At 36.0% G+C, this 23486-nt stretch overlaps 1 protein-coding gene across 1 annotated transcript in view; it reads left to right on the top strand.

The window, feature by feature from the left end:
* The first annotated feature begins 812 nt into the window (after positions 1-812).
* Positions 813-23486, top strand: part of LOC132092256 (adhesion G-protein coupled receptor G6-like) — a 37982-nt gene continuing 15308 nt past the window's right edge. Inside the window, exons 1-5 of the mRNA XM_059498418.1 lie at positions 813-1062; positions 4537-4625; positions 9524-9877; positions 11683-12303; positions 16372-16437. Of these exons, the coding sequence (XP_059354401.1) occupies positions 1061-1062; positions 4537-4625; positions 9524-9877; positions 11683-12303; positions 16372-16437 (1132 nt within the window). The 5' untranslated portion in view covers positions 813-1060. The remainder of the gene's footprint in view (positions 1063-4536; positions 4626-9523; positions 9878-11682; positions 12304-16371; positions 16438-23486) is intronic.

The following is a 23486-nucleotide window of genomic DNA, read 5'->3' as shown; positions in this document are numbered from 1 at the left end:
TCTGTAACACATTAGTAAGAATTAAGTTATTCATGAAAATCTAATTAGGGAAATGCCTGAATTTATATATATATATATATATATTTTGTTCTTGTATGTTTTAAGCACACTCATTAAAAAGAAAAGAACAATGTTTTTTTTTTCTTCATTTCATTCAGTGTTTGTTTTTGCGTGTATGTATTTGCAAACTTAAATGATATATACATATTTTACATGTTGAATATACTGATGAAATTGTATATAGCCTAATGTAGTCTAAATTTCAGATTTATTTTGTGTGTGTGTTTATTACTTAATATAATACAGCTAATTTAAATAGTATATATATATATATATATATATATATATATATATGTATATATATATATATATATATATATATATATATATATATATATATATATATATATATATATATATATATATATATATATATTTATATTGTAATTTAAAATTGTGTGTGAGTGTGTGAAAATCTAGACCTTTCATTTTTTTCTTTCTCATGTGTATATTTATAGGAAATGTACTTAATTTAAAATTATAAATTATATATACAATATATTTAGGTCACACAAAACAATATTCGTCTCTCATTCGTTTTTGTTTTTCTTAGAAACGTGTTTGCATATATGTTTATTGTGTTCTATATAACGTAATCATTTGCTTAATTATTTGCTTAAACTATTGAATCCTTGATAACACTAATGCAAAGTATCCATGTAGCCTATTAACTTACTTTTTGGGGTCTCCCCGGGATTTCTCCCTCTGAAGGGTGGGGCTCTATTGAGAACTGCCTCCAGCAGTGGGACAAGCACATTTTTGTCTAGTAAACTGTAGCTAACGCTTTACCCCGCATATGTCTGCTCGGAAAACAGCTTCATCTACCAAAAATAAATAGTTCCGTTAATTTAAGAATATCCCCGATGATATGGGTTTAGCCTACTAAGCATCTGCGTGGCGCGTGAGAGTGGCTGGTGAGCTGCCTCTCCGAATTATCTGAAGTTCTTCAAACAAGTAAGAGATATAATGCTTCTTCAACGAGACGAGCTTCAATGAAACAATGTAAGTGACTTTTCGAACTTCTTGTACGTTTCTTTGTGAAATTACATACTCGGACTAAAACTCGAGTAAAAAAATCTTCAGGTTTTCCCGGTTTAACTGCGCGAACAATAAAGGGCTCTGATTAGGGGAAACAGAATGTGCCACAAAGTGTTACTACGTTTAATAAATATTCAGAATACCAATGTTCAATAGAACAATAAATAATAATAGCCTACTATTAGAGACTGGGCCGTGTGACAGCTACGTGTTTTATATTTATTTATCTATTTTAGACAACGTTGATATTGTAGCTGTTACTTTTATAAAAATGGAAAGTTAATGATTCTGTTTTATATATAATTGGTGTTGGCTATTGTGCGCATTTTGTTGAATTTTTAATAACTTAGAATAGAGAAATATCCATGGCTTAAAGAGTGGGTGTCACATTACAATGGTGGTGGGCAGAATAATTGCTAATTGGACTTTTGGATCACCGCAAATAAAACTGTAAACATCTAAATAGTATTTAAAATGTCTAAATTATAGCTTCCACTCATAGTCTGTCTCTCTCACTATAGTAAGCTGCCTGCCTACACAGCGTTTTGGACATCAGACATTTGTTGCCCGACTGGCTGCTTGATTTCAAGGCACAACCATGAAGTAGGTTAATGTGGAATTTCTTAGGTTATTAAATGAAATGAGCTCGTATCAGAGAAAAATGAGAGGATAATGAATATCCCATTTAGCCTACCTGTAGTGCTGACAGCTGTGTTGTTTCCGAAGTTAGTGAAGCAATTAACAGCTGTTGATGTACTGTTCAGTTACTTCTAAAGGTTTAACATTCGTAAATCATTAGTGGCTGATAATAATGCAAAATGTTTTTATTATTTTATTTAGCATTATGATTTTCTGGAGTTTTAGCGTTTTGAATACCGGAAGCCTCTGTTTCTGGTTTTCCAACACATTTTTGCCATGATGAATTAAGTTCTTTATTCTGCTTATACGGTCCTTGAGTCGCTGACCCCTTTCATGTGTATTTACATATGCTTAGGGGAGCATTCTGAACAATATTCATATGTTCTCTTATGTCATGTATTAGATTAATTTTATATGGTGGTCTAAATGGCCTCATTCTCACTCACAACAAATGCACCAACTTACAGAGATGATAAGAGGCTGTTTATTTAAGGCTGAAAATTATGCAGTAATTATGATTTCTAACAATGGTTTATTTCAGGGTGTTGAGTTGACTTTCATACCTCTTAGATAAGATTCCCTTCTGGTTTCATGTCCTGTTTAATTATTTTGTTCAATCATTGTTTCCTACTAATGAATGCCACTGATGGCATGTTGTGGTTGTTTAATAAAATATGAAGTTAGGGCCCTGTCTATTGTCGTGCTGGCTGATTCTGCCCGATTCTGCGTGCCGAAAATAGAGCTCTCTATTATCTTTTGACAGTGGTTGTTAAAATGGAACAAGATCTGGGGACCTCACACAGGATCTTGTAATGCCACATACTTCAAGTCTTGGCAACAAAAGCTTACAGACTAGGTGTTATTAACCACAGTATCAAATGAAGCATTGCAATAATCCCATTAAAACATACTCGGTCTGAGATGGAGGGAATTTTCCATCCATTTATAATAAGGAAGACATTTATCACCCTAATCCTAATAGGGATGAACAATGCCCAATTACTTACAAAAAACGTCTTCGTCAGAATAATTTAACAGGTCTCTAGTGGTGGTCATCTCCTGCTGAAGTCTTCATTTTCCATAGACCTCAGATAATGACTCCCCACAACTCGCCTTCTTGGAAGCAGATTTCAGACCAGGGATTGTTTGTTAATATCAAATTTAGCATCTTTATGAGGTTTGTAGTGAAAAGTCACAGAAATGTGCAGTTGGTTAATGAGATGGATTTGTGGATTGGTGCTACAAGCTTTGGAACTTTTCTCTTAAATCAAAGTCTCCAGTTAGAACCAGGAAAGAGTTATACAGAAGAACTTTTTTTTTTCTTTAGTTCGTTAGAAAACCATGTATGTTGGGATTTTTCAAAGAACTCAGAAAGGTATTACAAAACATCTGTTATTTTTAAGTGCATTGTTTGTCAGCTTCCCTTTTACGGAAAGCTCTAAAAGTTTGGTTGGTGTGCAGCTAGCCAACAGTCTTTGATAAAAAGTTCTCAGAAGTGCCATTTTAAAGTTGAAAACTGATGCTGGTTGTGTCATTAGTAGGTTTTTTTTTTTTTTTAAGGAATGAGAGCAGGGACACCTGGGCAATGCTAAACCATTATTTATTGTAGATCTGAAGAACCAAAATAGTGATCCAATCTGATCAGGTTTTAGACTGCAATCATTGATTTTAAAGGGATGTTGAGAAGGTTATTTTGTACTGTATATCTCAGTATCCTGACCTCTTTTTGAACAGGGATGGACATTGGAAAGTTTATGTATTGTAATGTTAACAATAGTTTAAAGGGATAGTTCGCCCAAAAGTGAAATTTCACGCTCATGTTGTTCCAAACCTGTGACTTTATATCCCTTTGTAAGAAAATAATAAAATCTTTTGAAAAATATGTTTTTTTGTCCATATACGGAAGTCAGTGGAGTCCAGTGAATTTCAAAATAACTTATTTTGTGTGTGTTTTATACTGTCATAAGACGTGAAGTTGAGAAGTTTTAATTATGTCAGAAGTATTTTTTTTTTGGATAAACTATCCCTTTAAACGGCATATGGAATGAGAGTAGTTTTAAGAATTGTGATTTTCTTTTTTAGACCCTGCTTTTCTATATAGTTAAAATGCTGTTTCGAGGTATGCTTCTGTTTATTTTCGCAGCTATGATATTTTTTACATGCATGAACTGCTTTAATAGATAACACACTATATATAAATGGTTTTCTTACGTTTTTTTAGCCTCTGGTTTCCTGTCATTTCAAGTTCTACTTTGTAAATCGTGGTGAACTCTTTTGTAAACCTCACCAACCGTGATCTTTTTCAGCAAACTTATTATGGCTGACATGGGAGAGTGATTGCTTATTATGTAACGGGGCAGTTTTTGCATGGCTGCGGTCACTGTTCTGACAAGGAAAAAATGGTTTCCATGCCACAAATACATCATTTAAACTTGCAAAGTTCTCCCAAATTATAGACGCATGAATAAAGATATTGTACTCCTCTGTGTGTGAGTGAGTGAGAAAAGCTAATGCGTGAAGTTTTATGCCAGTTTCTGTGTATGAAGTGTTTTAAAGCAATGACTAAGAAAACCAGAAACAACAATTTATGGTGCTATTTGCATTTTTTGTGCAAATAAAATCAAATGTATTTCCAAACATCCGTTGCGTCAAATGATGTTCCTGGCCTTAACTGCAATCCATTTAATGAAACCTCTAATGCAGTTGTGGTTTTCATTACACTGTACTAAAATTATGTGTAAGTAATAAATTGAATTGTGGTTTTGTTTTGAAATGTAATTTTCTAAATCTGATTGGCAGGATTTCGTTCATCAGTGGTAGGTGGTGGAGATGGAAGTTCCAGAATACTCTCGCAGTTTTCCTGCTGCTGATCTGCTTTTTGATCTCAGGTAAAGGAGCTCTAGAGTTATAAATGAAAAATGTTCTAATGCAAATAGTGTGTTATCTGGAAATGTAATCCATAGTTAAGTTCAGATCTGAGTTTCTATGTATATTGATTGCTCATCATGCTAATCAACATTGCTTCCATTTCATTAATTCATCTTTTCCTTTTTTAATGTCTTTTTTCATATTTTCAATTTACATATTTCACTGTTTATATATGTACAAGTTTTAAACTTTTTCTCCACTTCCTTGCATGTTTAAATGACTTTTTTTTTTTTTTTCTTGCTCTTTTTTTATCACCTTTAACTTGCTTTTGTTGTCCTTGTCCTTGCATTCTGTTTGCCAAGAAAGTCACAACCAGTCATACATGAAAAATATCTCAACATCATAAAAATCCCACAATCACTTTAGTTATGAAGAAAGATTCTACGTGTCCTCCATATATTAAAAAAACAGGACCCAAGGGTGAGATCTGGCTTTGTCAGTGGTCTCACAGCATGCATTGGTGGGCTAAAATATTTACTGTGACTGCTTCTGTTTGTAGGCCAGTCATTACGCACAACATTTGCTGTTTTTGTGAAGCTGAGATAATCTTTGCTTCTCCCGAGGCTGAGTTATTATTCAGACGTGTTATTAAGGATTTCAATACTTAAAAAAAAAAAAGTGCCTTTAACTGGCAGCTTGAATCTTTAATCGGTCTCTTGTTGCTGAATTTAAGTTCCCTGTGCACTGCATATGAAAAGCATGTGTCTTTTTAATATTAGTCGCATACCATGGCTCGCCTGATTTGTTCGTACTGTTATATTGGTCCAAGTAGGAACACTTATGGTCTTTGGATGCCTGTCAGAAATGGTTTAGAGCAATGCTGGGAATCAGCATCAGGGAAATTTCTAAAGCGCTTTAATAGTTTAAACAACGGACAACTGAGTGCTAAAACACGTTCAAAACAATGAAATTCAATTAATGTAAGCCACAGAAAAAACAAATAATGGAATAATGTTGTGCGAAGAAGGCCAAGAGCAATTTTGAACATCATTTTAGGATGGTACGCCTCTCTTAGGCATTTCAGCCCTCATTTAAATCACGCCCAAATCAAATATTGCTCAAACTTGGAAAATTCTTGTTGAAATAACTTGTTGATTAGATCTGATTTGTCACGTTCAGTAAACGGCGCGCACAGACTCTCGTTTCCAGACATGGAATCTTCACTATCCCCGTGCAAGAGCTTGTCATTAAAACCAGATGTGATTATTGCCCATAGAGAGACCAACCCCTTTGTGCATAAGTTCACAATATGCTTTTGTTTCTTGTTTTATACTTGAACCACAAATGTACACACAACATGTCACATGTTTGTTCTTGGATGCCCTTGTTTTTCTGCCATGCTTCATAAGCTAAGGAGCCATGGGTATGTTTATAGAGTTAAATCTCACTGGATCCTTATAATAGCTGCTCCATGCTGATCAAGAGCAACGGAAAAAGAAAAAAAAGTGATGGACTTAATTATGGAATAGTTGCCCCAAAAATGAAAATAAATTAAACCTCATGTCATCCCAAGCCTATATAATTTTTTCTTTATTCCATAAAACACTAAATGAAATGAACTAAGCTCTTTATTCCCCATACAGTGAAAAAACAGATTTGAAAGCTTTAAGCTTATAATTCTATGATTCTGAATTATAAAAAGCCTCATAAAACTGTCACAAAGGTAGTCACATTTATATTTTAGTGTTAGAATTATTATAAGGCATATCTCATGGACTACTTTATTGACCTTCACTTTATCAGCAGGCACTTAACAACAGTGCTCACATCCAATATAGCAAGTTTTTTTAATTTTATTTATTTTTCTTTTATTTTTTTGCCCTGGCATAGTAAGAATACAACTGGTACATATACATCTCTGAGGATGACTTTTATGGTATTTTATGTTTTTTTTTTTGTTGTTGTTGTTGTTCATATGAACACTGTGCCTTGGATCTCCTTTTGTTTTTCATGAAAGAAAGAGAATTATACAGGCATCCGTAATGACAGAGAGCTTACTAAATGATTTGCATTTTTGGGTGAATTGTTAATTTACCTTTGGCAGATGAATGCAGCACACCTTGAGGTACAAAGACGAGACTGCCAAGAGAATGAACGAAATGAGACACTTCAGGATTAAAGCTTTCGCAAAATGTGACACTGCTGAAAAGGCTATTTTAAATCTCCCTGGACTTTTTAGCCTGAGATCCCTGTATCTGGCATTCCATCTTCTGGCCTTCTTCTAAAAGGACACTTTGAGATCAAAGCTCTTCTTTTCTCTTGTGAAATCACTGAACAAATTGACCTTTACTTCATCAACCATCACTTCACAACACTGCACAAATCCTATCATATCACCAATATTAAATTTTTATTTTTTTGGAGGACCAGGATCTGAGCAGCACCGTAATATTGTGCACAGTTGGTTGTGCTTCTTTTTACTGTGGCCCATTCCGACAGCTTTGCGCACATCTATAAAACAGCAGGATATTCCAGTAGCGTGATTCCATCCAATAGTGATTTCAGCCTCTTTCTGCAAAACACTTACAGGCCACTTGTCAAAAGCTGATCCCATTCCTTGCTTGTTTAAACCCCAGGCATGATGGCGGAAAGAATTATCTTTTTTTTCCCTGACCTCTTTCCTTGTTTTTGCTGGACAACTGTTTGGACAAATTTTCCACCCTTTTCTGTCCCAGGTGTGTTGATGGGGTCTTGTTTGGTGAATTTTTATTGACCCAGTTCAGACTGGTCTGACATTCTGATTTGTGCAATGTATTTGATCCTTCAGAGGGGACCAGGAGAATGCAAATGTGTAGAAACTTTAGCTTACGCTCCAATAAAATGGGTCTGCTGTACATTTATGAAGTGTTGTTTGCATGTAGAATGTCTGCTGGCTTTTCATCGTGAAATGAAATTAAAAAATGAGGTAGTTACATGTATAAAATTTATTTACTTTAATTGTTTTACAGTTTACAACTTGCAGTAGTACAGCCAAAGATCGTTTTGCCTTGGAACCGTAACAAATAATGTGCTATACTTTTATTAAATTCAGAGTCACTCTCCAAAAGTACTTTTTTTGTAACATATTTTGACTTTTCTTAATTTAAGTTTAATTTAAATTTGGCTTGAATGCTGGCACAGGGCTATGGGAAACAAGCACTAGCGAAGATTTTTTATAATCTTTTTCCATTATGAAATTATCTGTTAATTTTGGCACACGGTATCACTTTTGCAAGAAAAAGTGTGTGTGTATAGCAATTATGTATAGTATAGTTAGTAATTTGTGTCCTAATGAAATTTTTTATGTTCAGTCATGTTTACCATGTACTATATTCAGTTTGGACCTGATTTAAAGTTATAAAAGAACACTTAAGATGGCTTAAAATTATTTAAATTCAGACAAAACCTGCAGTTTAAGTTTAAATGTAAGTTTAACTATTTAAAGTATGATTAGACCTAGAAAAGTCATGTAAATTAATAACATGTTCTAACTCCATGTGCATTTTAATATATTTATTAATATTATTTTTTTATTTGTTATGAATAAATTATATATAAAAACTGACTAATATATATAAGCTCTAAAATGTTTTATCATGTAGAAATAATAAGAGTAAATAAAAAAATGCCAAATAAAAATCCTTAACCAGTAAATCACGAACAACTGGAAAAGCTATGACACATACATACAAAAACTTTCTACCAAATTTGTTGGAGTGAACAAATATAATTTGCAAAAGTAGTGGTGATGGACATTTATGGTTTTTCTTTTGATTCTATAAACGCTTTTAGACGTCACCACTTCTAAACAGAATCAGAAAGGAGAGAAGTGTGTGGTTTTGGCTTCTTGACTCTTTGGATTGAAATGTAAGTGGTCTGAAATTTAGCCTTTGTATCTACTGTCCACTCTAGTGAGCACAAGGCACGTAATGATAATCTTGGCTTTAGTTTGTGTCCCTTTAAACGGAAGATAATTTTCCCTTTTTTAGGATGGATGCCCTTTATCCTTCTATTAGTGAGCAGTTCTCAGGATTAGAGTGCTCCAATTTTATTGTTCCTCACATGGAATCTGTGAAAAGCCATCAAATCCCATATTTCCTGTTTCTGCTGAGGTATGATGACTATACTGTACCTGTGAGTTAATTACTATCAATAACCCTTTTAATGGCCACTAGTGAAGAACTTGGATGTTTCATGCAAAGAGTTTTAAAATTTCATGCATGAAAATTCAATTTGTTCTTCTCAAAAGTATCATTACTGTAAAGGAAAAATTGTTACTGCAGAAAAAATAAATAACTGATGGAATATTATTTACTTGGAGAGCACATTATAAATCACTGAAATTAGTTTGTCATTTGACTGTTGGAATGGGTTATGAAATTTAACCTTCAGTAATGTTTGTTTACTTACATCAAACTTGTCCCGAGGAAGCCACTGCATCTTGAGAAAGTTTAATTGCCCAGAGCTGCTCAATTTGCCAAGAAGTTCTGTGGTTTTTGCTTATGTGCTTTTCGGGATTGAGTTGAAAAGAGGCCATTGTCTCTGAGTCAAGACTTTTTTTTTTTCCATTGAAGTCTTCATATCCGATGGTTGCCTTAAGGGATCTTAAAGGATATGGTCAGTGATTATAAGTCTATCAAATGGCTTAAGATTCTAGGTCATCTTTATGGGGAAATGACTCTGGGATTCCTTTAGTAGTAACTTAACATATATCGACCAAACTTGATATCTGTTTCTCTCCCCTTCTGTTCTTGTCGTTGCACTAACCCAGCAGCCGTCTAAACGCATCTTCCTGTCACCTGATTCCTCTCCTGTCCTTGGCCCCTGCTAATACCTGTCCTTTGCAAGCTAAAGTGACATGTGACCTGTTTGCTTGCAGTAGCACAGAGCTGCCAGAGTAGCGTCAACTGCACTGTGGTGCTCACCGACTCCCAGGGGTCTTTTACCTCCCCCTGCTACCCCAATGACTACCCATCCAGTCAGGCCTGCAAGTGGACCATACAGGCCCCAACTGGCTTTATAGTGCAGATCACCTTCCTAGATTTTGAGCTTGAGGAAGCACACGGCTGCATCTATGACCACATCATCATCAGCACTGGCACGAGTGATGCCAAATTTTGTGGCTTAACACCCAATGGACTAACTCTCAACTCCAGTGACAATGTGATGGAGGTTTCCTTTAACTCAGACTTTAGTATCCAAAAGAAAGGCTTCAATATCAGTTACAAGCAAGGTATGTTTAATAAATGACGAGCTCTTCACAGCATGTTTATTTATCTTAGATGTTTTAATTGATACTTTTTGATAATTAATTAATCAATTTTAAGACATAATTTAATGTATTAATATTTTATGCATTATTATTTAATAATTTATAATAAAAAATTGTACCCGGTTATGGTTTACTGGATGACAGTAATTATGTTTCGCTGTAGTTTTGTGGTTTAAAAAAGTAATTTCACAGTGTGACTGTGAAAGCAGCGTTTTAATTTAATGAATAAACATCAGACCTTATAGACAGCAGTAATATCAAGATTGCATTTCTAAACTCTGCCGCTCTGTTTCATATCACAGCTGCTATCATGTTGCTTTGCCATTCACGCTATCAATATCATCTCATTGTGTTCTTATGACCACTGTCACAAACATTTAACTATACTCAGTTATTAAGCACTTCTCTTATTCTGTCAATCAGTTTTCAGTCTACAAACTTTTTTTTTGTTGTATTAATTTAATTGATAAGATTAGGGTTGTTTTCAGATAATATTAAATTGTTTTTATTTCACGTTTATTGGCATTATTTCTTCTTCATAAACATACAGATCCCTGTTTCCACAACAGAGTAAAAAGTAAAACGTACGCTTCATGTTCAACATTTTGGGTTCAGTTTTTAAATATTTTTGAAAGAAGAAGAATTCTCTTATGCTCACCCAGGCTGTATTTATTTGACTAAAATACAGTAGAAACGCTAATGTTTTGTGAAATTTTACAAGTAACTGTTCTATATTTTAATATGTTTAATCCAAGAATGCAATTTATTCCTGTGACAGGAAAGCTGAATTTTCAGTGTCACATGATCCTTCAGATATTATTCTAATAGGCTGAGTAATAATTACGAGAAACAAGTTACAAGAAAATAATGATTTTCTGAAGAATTTGTGCAGCAAGGAAAGAGTTTGGTAAGTCATTGTATTTATTAAGAATAATACATCTTTTTGAGAGCAAAACTAAAACATTCACTTTTGTCTAGGTGCAGTTCACTATCAGGCAACAAGTTTACCTGTATAAATTAACAGAGGCAATTATGTTCAATGAAAAAGCACACACTCTTGCAAAACAAAACAACCTGCAAAAAATAACCTTTGTTATGAAGTCAGACAGATGTGACGGTACCAATTAGTACCCAGCAACTTACAGATTTAGACACCGTATTTTCTATTACCTTCCCAGTGAAACGGGTTTGAAGTGAAACCTTTTTGAAATCAAGTTCAGTAATGTTTAGCTTTCAGCAAAGCAGTTACTCATTCTGTGATCCTTCAATAGCGTCAGATGTCTGGTTATGTCAAAAAGCATCACAAATATAGAGTGCAGGGATCTAATAGTCCAAATGGAGGTGTATTTTTCCATTCTAAATTGCTTGTGGTTTTTATATCAAGACGGCCAACAGAAACAAACTTCCGCCAATTTAAATGAAATGTGTCAGCAAATATGACATAAAAGAGGTGTTTTAACATAGGCAAACTAATATGACGGTCCGTTTTGGAAGAAGTTTATTAAGCTTTTCTTAGAATGATTACTTAATATAATGTTCCTGACAAACTTGGATGATTTCAGACAGTAATGTTTCTCTTCTTTTCTCATTTGTTGAAACATAGAGTATTATGAAATAGTTACTCTATATTAGCTGATTCACATTTGAATTGAGTCTTTGTTGTCCTGTATAGCCAATTTGGAGACTATAAAGAGGTTTATATACAGTAAGTACAGTAAGTGCATCTGTGTCATATTTTAAGATCTAATGGTTTTTCACTCTTGCAGTGGCAGTGCAACTGAGGAACCAGAAGGTCACAATACCAAAAAGCAGCAAGAATGCAGTGAGAGTGTCCAATTCAGTCTCCATTCCTGTTCTCACTGCATTCACTGTGTGCTTTGAGATCGCCCGCACAGCCCAGAAGAGCACAGAGACCATCTTTACCTTGTCTGATGCCTCTGTGACATCCATTTTGGCATTTGAGAAGACCGTGAGAGGTATGGAACTGTTCATCGACGGTTCCAATTGCTCTGTAAATGACCTGCTCACCAGCTCAGACATCACATCCAGCATGACACCCATGTGCCTCACCTGGACCAAGTCTACTGGCCTTGTGGCAGTGTACTTTGGAGGCCGATATCGAGCCAAAACCTGCGCAACCTCTCAGGTTTACACCTTGCGGAGTGGGGGAGTCCTCCAGCTTGCAGGAAAAGGGTCAAGCTCGGTCAGTGTGGATGATCAGAATTTGGATGGCTTCATATACAATTTCCGATTATGGGATTATGCCATGCCCTACTCCGAGCTGTCTGCCCTCCCCTGTGATGTTCAGGGAAACATCATCGACTGGGAACAGCGCTACTGGACTATCCCAGGCAGTTACACACAGACCGACAGCACACTCAGCTGCAGTGAGTAGATGGTTTCAGCTATACTCTGTGGAAACTGGTTTAAGATTCATAACCAGTAGAGATTAAACAGAGAAACCAGCTCAATTCCTTATAGGCCTAGTTTTGCCCACTAATACAGTTTTCTAATAAATATGAGATTTGATTTATTGAATTAATACATTTATTTATTGTATTATAAAGTAATTATTCAGATTTTGATTGCAAATTTCGTTCACTCACGAAAATTGTTTGGTACAAGTAGAACAATTTGTTTGTCTGATGAATTTTTTTTCTGATGAGTAATTTCTTCCTACGACTGATGTGTTAATAATATAATTCTAAAATAAAATATTATAATAAATAAATTAAATTTGAGAAGTGAACTGGCATAAGACAGTAAATCAGATGTACAAAGTATTTGAAAATACAAAGATATGGCAAGTTCATTTCTGTAAATGCACCCAAGATACAATAAAACCACATTCAGAGGTGGTCGTAGACTGAATCTAATCACATTCAACGAAATTGTGCATGCTAATGTTTTTTTTTTTTTTTTTTTTTAATGGCTTTATAACAATCAAATAATATGTAAGTGCTGTTGTCCATTTTACATAAATATGTGTCATTGTATCTCACTGGAAACGAGGTGAAATGTGTAAAAAGGTGTAAATGCAATCTAGTTAAAGCTTATCCAGATACTTTCCAGATGTAAATGGATGTTAATGCCAGGTTTGAAGGGGGCCCTTAGTTTGTCCATTCCTCTTGCAAGTTTTGATAAAAAAATAAATAAAAAAATAAAATTGCAGACATAATCTTCAGAACCATTTCTCCTCCTGCTACCTAAGACAGTGCTTTTAAAGTCCTTCAAATGCCCTCCAACTTTCAGTGTATAAAGGAATCAGTTTTGGGTGAAATAGAGCAAAGGCAGGCATGACTCAACATGCATAACAAGGCTCACCAGGGACTGCATTCTTCCAATTAGCTGGGTTCCTGAAACTCTAGATGCCCAGCACAGCTTGGGTGAGCAGCCCATGGAAAAAAAGGTGTTGCTTTAAACTATGGCGCCACAGATCAAAAGAATAAACTTACTCAGTAACTTTCTGTGCTCTAAGACAGATAAAGCCATACGTCCTGTGTCAACATTTGGTCTGTGTTAGTGATGGAAGTAGTATTGGAATTATTTTCTCCAGATAACCTGTTAAATCGCCTATATAGATCCCTCTTAAATGAATTTCCTTGTCAAGAGGATAGAACAGACAGGGCACTGATTCTTCATCAGATTTCCTTTAGATATAACTAATAATATAATATACAGTGGACTTCAAAGCTCTGAAAATGCTGTTTCTTCATTGTTAATTTTATTATTAGCATGAAAATAATATGAGTGAAAAGTTTAAGTGAAAAATATACACATATTGTTTGATTTGCCCCACTTTTGCTTTGTGTAAAATCCTGACGACCATATTATACAGAATAATTTGAAAATGATAGCCTTGATTGATCAGAATCTTGTGCATCACAAATTACACAAAAATAATATCTCATAAATACCCACTGCAGAAGCTTTTTTTTATTTGTCTTACATTTGAGTTTTGTTTAGTTTTTAATCAAAAACTTTTAAACTATTTGACACAACATTTAATTGGATTTTGAATCCAAGATTTTCAATGTGGACTCCCACTGTTTACTTGTATATAGTGTGATTCATGTTTTAAAAAGCTTTTTAATAACCTGTCCATTTCAAAGCATGAAATTCCTTTGATAGATACTGTATGCAGTTTATTTGCATATCACAGCCATTGGCTAACCTGAACTGAATTAAGTGCTTGTGCTAAAAACAATTTCTCAACTAATTTCTCATTTTCTTTTGCAGTCTGTTACCCAAATTGCATTCACTTAACAGCTTCAACTAGTGGTGAGTGTACTGCTAACATGGCTAATATGTGCATAATTGCTTGCTTTGAGCTGTGAAGGTTATGCGTAATGTCTACACAATGTAATTCAATGTGGCTGTACCTGAAGATGCTTTTTGCACCTAATAGTGTATTTTCTGTGAAATGTGCTGAACTTCACAGTGCTCATGCTCTTACTGATAGACGTTTACTTCTGACAGGAGAGCTGATGTTTATTTGGCATGTACTTATATTTACTCACTCACTTGTCATTTCAAACCAGTATGACTTTCTTTACTTTCTGCTTTTTAAGGACACAAAATATTCATTTCTAATATAACACTGGTTACTCTCTTCTATTGATGTGAACTGAATGGAGACTGAAGCTTCAAGTGTCATAAAGAATGCAAAAGCACCTAAGAAATATCAGTACATCTGGAGTCCGTATATCGGCTTTGTGAATTTTAAGTTATTTTTCACTGTAAATCTTCATTTTCGGTGAGCTGTTACGATTTTGAACATGGGAACCAGATCTGTCCATTTCTAAAATAAATAATTTAGCCTGATTTTGTGAATTGGATCACATGATTCATTTAGAACATCTGAATCGAAAAAATTATTCCTTCATGAATTGTCTTAAAATGATATTTTATTGGTGCTTTTTTCATTTTATAGCTTGACAATCCTTTCATTATTTGTGACCTTGGACCACAAAACCAGTCTTAAGTCTCAATTTGTAGAAACTGAGATGTATAGATTATCTGAAAGCAGAATAAATAAGCTTTCCATTAATGTATGGTTTGTTGATACAATATTTGGCAGAGATACAACTTTTTATATATTTACGGTTGGAAATTTACAAAAAATCTTCATGGAACATGATCTTGACTCAATATCCTAATGATTTTTGGCATAAAAGAAAAATGTATAATTTTGATTTATAAAATGTTTTTTTTTTTGGCTATTGCTAAAAATATACCCCAGCGACTTAAGACTTTTTGTGGTCCAGGGTCACATTTTGAAAAGTTTTGGAAATTTACCTTTTTGGTTCTCTTCTAAAGAAAGTCATAAAGGTTTGGGATGAAATGTTGGTGAATAAATAATCACACTGAATGAACTACCCATTTTTAAAACAATCTTTTTTTCCATTCATTCATTTAGAATTTTTGCCATTTCAGTGCTAGACCTGTTCCAGGGCATTTTTGCTAGCATTTTTTGACCTTGTCAGGAGAAGTGTAAGACCCCTTCAGCCTACTGCAGACAGTTAGACGCTGGAACCTATGACACATAACTATTTCCTTTGCTCAGTTACAGCCAGCTGTGCTTGTGATGTTGGCATAAAGTCAAGAGGCCTGTGAAGTTGAGCCCGGAGCAAAACTAATGCTGTCACTAATTAGCATGCTTTTAAAATGCTACCCTCCCCTGTCTTTCCATTGGCTACTCGTGGTTCCCTCTCATCCTTTGACAAGACCAGTGGGAGACAGGGATCCAACCTTGCATGGAAACACAGCAGAGGAGACCGTCTTTAAAACAGCTCAGGATTTTTTCTCCTCCCTCAACCTGCCTTTTACACAGGATGATCAGAGAGTCTGCAATATAACGCCGCACAGTTGATGTCTTAACCTGTAGATTAGCATTTCACGTTGAGGTTTTGAATTTGTCTTTTTAATTATTTCGAAGATTTGGTGTCTTCATGCATTTAAGCTTGTTGTTTAAACACAGCTTGAGCTTTATGTCAGAAACTAGCGGATGAATTGCAAAACAAGATGCAATTTGGTATTTCACACATCCCTAATGGATTTGTGTTGAGAAAAGGTGGCATTCCTTGTGTCTTGATCAAACCAGCCCGCAGAACATTTCTGTCATTCAGCTGTGGCAAATCATTAAATTCCACCTGAGTTGCTGATGTTCAAGTTTCAGTGTGGACATTTTGAGGTCACATTCCATTGTCAAAGCCCAGAGGAGTGCTGGGAAATGTATGATACTTTTACAATCCGAATCTTGTCCTAAGGTACACTTTATGAGAGTTTATGGGTATTATTTAGATCTAATAGATATTTTTATGAATGTTGAATATAACATGTTTTCACAATATAAACATGTGGCATTCTCATACTGGCTATTTATTTAGTTTCACTTTAGTTTCAAATGAATTTGATCATAAAATGTTAAATGTTATTTTTCAAATCTTACTTAGGCACTGCCTTAGCAACTCTTTCCCCGGGAACCATGGGTTGTGCTTCCCCTGGACTTGGCTGCCCAGGTAGGAAGAAATATCCTTATAACTTTTCATGCTAAGAACATTCCTCAAAGCATGTTTTGCTACATAATTAGTTGACCCATTATAAACCCTTATTGTCTAATCAAAATCTTGACCTTTTTGACTCATTTATATGACTTGTGTCCATTGAATCTTAATTTCATTGCCAATTTTAACACTAAAGAGTTTAAAATACAATCATTTTCATTGAATATTATATATAATACTAATTGGCAAGTCTTAGTCCTTTAGTTGTGCGTAAGCATGCCAAACAAACAGCTTGCCTTCCGCTCATTAACTGAATTGGTGGCCAGTAAACGTCTATCTTCAGCTGGGAGCCATGAGAATTCTCAGGCCTCCTGTCCTTAGTAATGGCCATTGAAGGTCATTATCCCATGCTTCTTCCCCACTGGTCTACTGAAATTTCATTGTGTAATATTCATTCCCATGAAGTACAAAAATGGCATATTCATGCCTGGAGATTTCACAGTTTTTCAATAAATTTAGTCTTCTGGGGAAAGGAATAGCCTTTAATTATTATTTCATTAACTTCGTCATTCTTATCGTCACTGAACTATTATTGTAATCATCGTTTTTATTTATTTTTTAATATTTATTTTTTATCACATCTTTGCAGGAGCAACCTATCATGGAGTTAAAATCTATACAGAGAAATTAATATCAGTGTACTGTATATAGAGTATGATGTTTCACTAAATTTGGATTGGGTTTTGGCTTTAGGAATCACAGGTAACTTATATATTACTACCTCCTTGAAATTACACAATGATTAATTACATATAACTGGAAAAAGGAAACAAAATCATAAGTGGAAAAAGACAAACTGAATGTGTGTATTTCTGAGGACAAACAAGACAGAATTTGACTTACTGGGTGTTTGTAGAAAATGACTAGTAACAGACAGTAAATTGTGAGGAAAACATGAGAACTAGCAGGCAAACATCTCCCTTTTCAGCACATTGTGTGCAGTCATCTATTGCCAAACTTTTCTTGCCATTAAATAGTTTTAAAACATTTTTGGTTATTCTCTTTTTTGCCATTTTCATGTCACTCTATGCTTGTAATGCACACAACATTAATGCACAAAACATTTGTAGTTCATTTGCTCCACCAGATGTTCTTGCATTTTTGGTTTCACTCTTACCTCCATTTAATGCCAGTCTGCCCTTCTTCCATCCCTGCAACCAGCAACATTAACTGTTACCACCGCTTCCATTGCCACCACTAACATGATTCCTATTATATTGACTGACTTGACATATATATATATATAGTTATATATACTTGACATATAGTTATATATAGTTATATATATAGTACAGACCAAAAGTTTGGACACACCTTCTCATTCAAAGAGTTTTCTTTATTTTCATGACTATGAAAATTGTAGAGTCACACTTAAGGCATCAAAACTATGAATTAACACATGTTGAATTAAATATGGAATTATATACATATCAAAAAATTGTGAAACAACTGAAAATATGTCATATTCTAGGTTCTTCAAAGTAGCCACCTTTTGCTTTGATTACTGCTTTGCACACTCTTGGCATTCTCTTGATGAGCTTCAAGATGTAGTCACCTGAAATGGTCTTCCAACAGTCTTGAAGGAGCTCCCCGAGAGATGCTTAGCACTTGTTGGCCCTTTTGCCTTCTGTCTGTGGTCCAGCTCACCCCTAAACCATCTCGACTGGGTTCAGGTCCGGTGACTGTGGAGGCCAGGTCATCTGGCGCAGCACCCCATCACTCTCCTTCTTGGTCAAATAGCCCTTGATGCCTTCAGTGTGACTCTACAATTTTCATAGTCATGAAAATAAAGAAAACTCTTTGAATAAGAAGGTGTGTCCAAACTTTTGGTCTGTACTGTATATATATATATATATATATATATATATATATATATATAGTTATATATTGTTATATGTCTTCTGTCAAATCAGTCATTTTTTTACATCATTCATTTCTTCACTTGCATGTTCCAAGTCAAATGCATATCTATATTTTTTATGTTATGTAGCAGATAACCAAGTAGATTATGTCTATTTTCTTCATCAGCTCAGACTACTACTCTTTCATACACATCTACTTCTAGCATGCCTCTAACCACAACATCTGGTAAGCAGAAATCTAGGTGTCCTGCTGTTTTATATTCCGTTTAATGAGGTATGATAAATGCCCTCACTTATAAATGTATGTGGCTCTGCCTCTTTGTACCAACACTAGCTCTACTCACACAAACTACTAGCGCTAAAACAACACCTGATAAGCTAACAGTTACTGAGCAAAATACTTATTTTTATTTAGCCATTAACATATGCTGTATATTGTGTCACTAACTAAATGTTTAACATGTCTGTGTGTGCCATCTTTAGTATCAACTATTTCATCTTTATTCAGATCTAACCCACCACCTATCAACCCTGGTAAGACATCACTTCTAACAAAAGATGTATTATCAAATGCCAATTTTATTAGCCAAACTACTCAGTAATTTATAAAGATAAAAATAAACAAAAATGACCAATAAACAAAAATAAAATAAAATAAAAAAATAGATGGCGGTGTATGGACCCTTGTCTCATGTCCTCATGCATAGTTTTACCTAAACCATGCATCAGTCACTTAATCCATTCCTTCATCTGCAGCTGCTGCTACTAACTCACCTCTGCCCAACCGCAAAACCAATGGTAAGCAAAACCTGTTATCTCACGTCATAAAGGGCTTGCTTGTGCTTACCAGGGAATGTCATTGCTTTACTTTCATTTGGGCAGAATGGGAACTGCTAGCTTGTTTAAATGGGAACAGGAATTAAAACAATTGGTTAAATGCTCTGAAATGCTCTGGGTGCTGATGAAAGGCCTCATACCTATTGTTTATGCATGTTTTGGATACTGTACTTGTGGAATATTAGCTTAATTACCTACTAGAATATTAATAATTAATTGTATAAATAAACACTATACTGACTCTAATTTGTCAAGTATGTGTTGTGATTAATTTAAATCCGTTTATTTATTTATTTATTTATTTTTCCAATTTGGACTTGACGTGTACTTCCTGTATGTTCTGTATCTGTCAGAATCTTGAAAGCTTAATCTGTTTTCTTTTTTCTTTTTTCCAAATTGGACTTGAGTTCTTCCTCCTGTGTGTATCTGTCAGAATCTTGAAAGCTTTTTGTGTGTAAATATATATATAATTTATTTTTATTTTTTTATAGGTCATTGCAGTTTTTTAACACTTATCTTCGCTCTTCTCTTTCATTGCATATTCTTAAATTCCCTAAATGTGTCGAGCTAAAACCTTTCCGGGCAGCCAACCAACAGTTCTCTTCTGTTCTCTTGCTTTTAGCAAAGCTACATTTCAAAATTAACTACCATTCATGTTCTTTTATTTTGTGCATAGCACTCTGTGTACTATATTATAATCTATTTTATAATTAATGGCTTATTTATGATTCTAATATTATCTTTCTATCCTTCCTTATGCACCAACATTAGCTTTCCAGACAGATTTTCTGAAATCCTGTTTCTGCTGTATAACTTCCTTTTTGCTTTCTTAACAGTCATCGGTTATTTTTTAATCACTGAATTATGCTTGTGGGTTTTTATGACATTTTTTGAGCTTGTTCTATATTAGAATGGGATTTTTTTCCAGGTTGGCTTTCCAGTAAATTGTTCTGTTATGTGGTGTACTGTGTATCTGCAAAGATAAATAATATCCTTCTCTGACCTCTTAATTTTTACCAAATCTGGGATCCTCTGCTAAATAACTGAGCTGGAGCTGAGAAAGAGAGGGCTGCATTTTTGTGGTCACTACTGCGGTTTACTCCTCACACTGAGTCTCCATCCACTAGCTCTCCCCCTGTTAGGCCTCTTGTTGCTTCTGGGCCCGGGGCCCCAAAACATCACTCGGCTTTATCTCCACACCCCTCATCTGGCCCGTGAGGAAGAAAGTTGAGGCTGCTGTCACCCGGCCACACAAACGTCCCACCATCTATCTGACCAAGCCACCTGCCCAATTGACAATAAGCATGACAAATGAATCCCACTTGCTGAAAGCATCTACAATAGCCTCCGTTGCTAAGAAAACAGACTACAAGCATGAGGCCAGCCTATTCCCAGGTGAAGCAACCATCTGCTCACAGTCAGAGTGAAGACTTTGAGTCTTTCCAGGTGCCATCACTCAGTAATCGTAAGAATAAACCACTAGCTCCCCAACTGGTCCTGAGCGATAGTGACAAGAACAGCATGGAGATACTTGATTATCCATCTGGTTTTGGCCCAGAGGCGTTTTTCTTACGACATTGACTTGGATGATGATGTCTTCAGCCTGTTTGACTTTGATTCCACCTACTCCCTGGATGAAAGCTTGGCCACTACCATCCTTCATAACATGTCTTTTTTAGAGGTAGAAAGTGTGTCTGCATCCAACACCACAGCTTTCTGACCAGTTAGACAAGCTGTTAGCAAACAGGAACATTTACACAGTCAGTCAGACCTTAGTTTACCCTGGGCAATGTCAGAGCTGGCACAGGTCTCAGAGCGGCTGGAGACAGATAGCAGCTGGACACTTATCCCATCTCCCACCATGACTTCGAGTGAAACAGGTGTGCAAATGATCCAGCCTGAGCTCAAGAGTCTCTCACACCAAACAGCAGCATGGCCAGAGCAGTCGCCCACACACATTGTGGATTTAAAGCTAACAAGTACTGTGCCCTGGGGCCTCTCAGAGGCAGCTGCCATTGAGGACACCTTTAAAGATGTGCAGCACGGTCAGAAAAAGTCCACCATCGAGCTCACAATGGTTACACATGACCAGGTGGAAACTTTAGCAGAGGGTAATGTCAGGACAGGCTTTACAGAGCCTGAGTATAGTCTTACCGATACCACCTCTTCCTATTCTTCATCAAACTCCCAACAGAGCTCTTTCGACTATCTCCTAGATTAAACTATTTTGCTGATAGAGCCTTTGGCAGTGAGCCCTCTCATTCCAAAAGGCAGCTATTCTCTCACAACAGAGACACTTGTTATCTCCTCTCACTTCTTCTCATAGTGTTGAGCCGGTGGCTGGACTGCTTATGGATTCAACCCACAGCGCTGCCACTTTTACTGAGCCCCTGAATTCAGTGCCCACTGCAAGGTTTCAGAGTGACTCCTTAATGACAGAGGCCATCAGACCAAATCTGTTGTCTTCATCCCAAAGTCTCTTTATCTCTGATGCCAAAAACAACTCTGACCTGGTTTTACCCTCAGTGAACAATCAATTCATCCACTCTGAAAACCCACAATCTGTTGACTCCAGCCAATTCCCAACTCTGTATCCAGGCATCATGAGGGGCATTTCTACGTCAATAGTGGGCAGCCAGTCCAAATTAGATTCACCTCTGGTGCTGGAGCCATCGCGTGTAAACAGATTGCCAGAGACCATTTTCAGAGGCTTAAGCAGGCAAGGCGATGTTAATCCGTCAGAGGCTGATCTGAGGGACTTGTCACATATGCCTCACATTTCTGTCAGTGCTATTTCTGAATTACCATACAGTTCTGCGGTGGCCCTGACAGATGAATGGAGAGGTTCTCAGTCTTCACCCCTTAATTCAGACTCCCAAATGAAAGTGGAAAGGATAGATGTGTCGCCCACATTCAGTTTGTCCTCCCAGAACATTTTTGACTTTAGCACAGAACATGGCATGTTCACGTCAGCATGGTCAAGCTACTTCAAAGCCAACGGGGAGAGATCCCAAATTACATCACTGAAATTTTTCCCTCAATTTTGTTCAGTTTGATAAGTAAGAATGGACCAGATGAGGCCTCACCTTATGAAACCAAATTCAGACATCAATCGGAGACGATGGACATTTTTAACTTCATAGAGCCTGGCAATGTCCTTTCTTCTCACTCTACAGAAGAGGTTGATCATGATGGATTTGTTATTTCCAGCGCATATAGTCAAATAAGTCCAACCCACAGATATGTTGAAGCCACAACTACCACATGGTTTCTCAACATAACTTCTTCTCTAAATGTCTCAGAAGGCTCTAAGTCATTAAACAAAAACAGCACACATGACTCTATTGATTCACATAGTAACTTTGCATACATGACCACTGAGCAGATCGTGAGCCATTCAAACACTATTCAAGACTATGAATTGTTTAGAACTACAGATAGACACACATTTGAATCTTTGTCAGAGAATGTGCTGCACACTCAATATCCTTTGCAAATGACTTTGACTGGTGCAGATCTGTCACCTCACACCCCACTAGACCCTGCTTTTCTTCAATTTTACACCTTTACAAGCAGCACGCCATCAGAACTTGCCTCCGTTCCAGACATCCAACCCTCCAAATCAATGTACATCTCAAGCAGCCACAGTGAAAACCTGCTGGACAATAAACATGCCCACTCCTCAACAACAATGCGGCCATTTTGGGCCTAGAATGAATCAGCAAACCCCTCCAGTCACAGCAACAATGTGCTCTTGTTCACCCCGCAACCACAGCTAGCAAGACACATCCGTCTCTAGCTATTGATGACCAGTCTTTTGTCACCACAAATGGCACAGTCAACACCCCAACCAAAGGAGTCAGCGCATGTTTTGGCTCTGCATACTGGTGCCACCAGTGGGACCGCTACAGACCCTCATGAATTGGCCCCATGTCCATGTAAAGCTCCCTTTCATATTACATGTCTGTGTGGACTTTCAACCTGGAACAGTATGTTTTCTAATAACAATCTAGACCTTAGAAAGAAAGATATCTTCTTTTATTGCTGAATCCTGACTTTCTGAGCAAGTGATTGTAGAATGATGGTGGTTCAATTTGGGGGGAAAATCAGTCTGCCTTCTTGGTGTGCAAATATAATTTTTATGATTCCATGTGATTTACTAGTAGTAGTAAGATTAACAATACCCAGTTCTGACAATCATTGAGTTTCAGCGCTCTTCAATACTGGCTGTTACTTACTCACTCAAATTGAGTGCATAAGTCTCTTGTAATTATCCAGATTTGTATCATTCTTCCTTCTTAGGAG

This window comes from Carassius carassius, chromosome 18 (assembly GCF_963082965.1).
Source record: "Carassius carassius chromosome 18, fCarCar2.1, whole genome shotgun sequence".
NCBI lineage: Eukaryota > Metazoa > Chordata > Actinopteri > Cypriniformes > Cyprinidae > Carassius > Carassius carassius.
The sequence above is the reverse complement of the archived record's forward strand: the minus strand, read 5'-3'. Positions and strand labels throughout refer to the sequence as shown.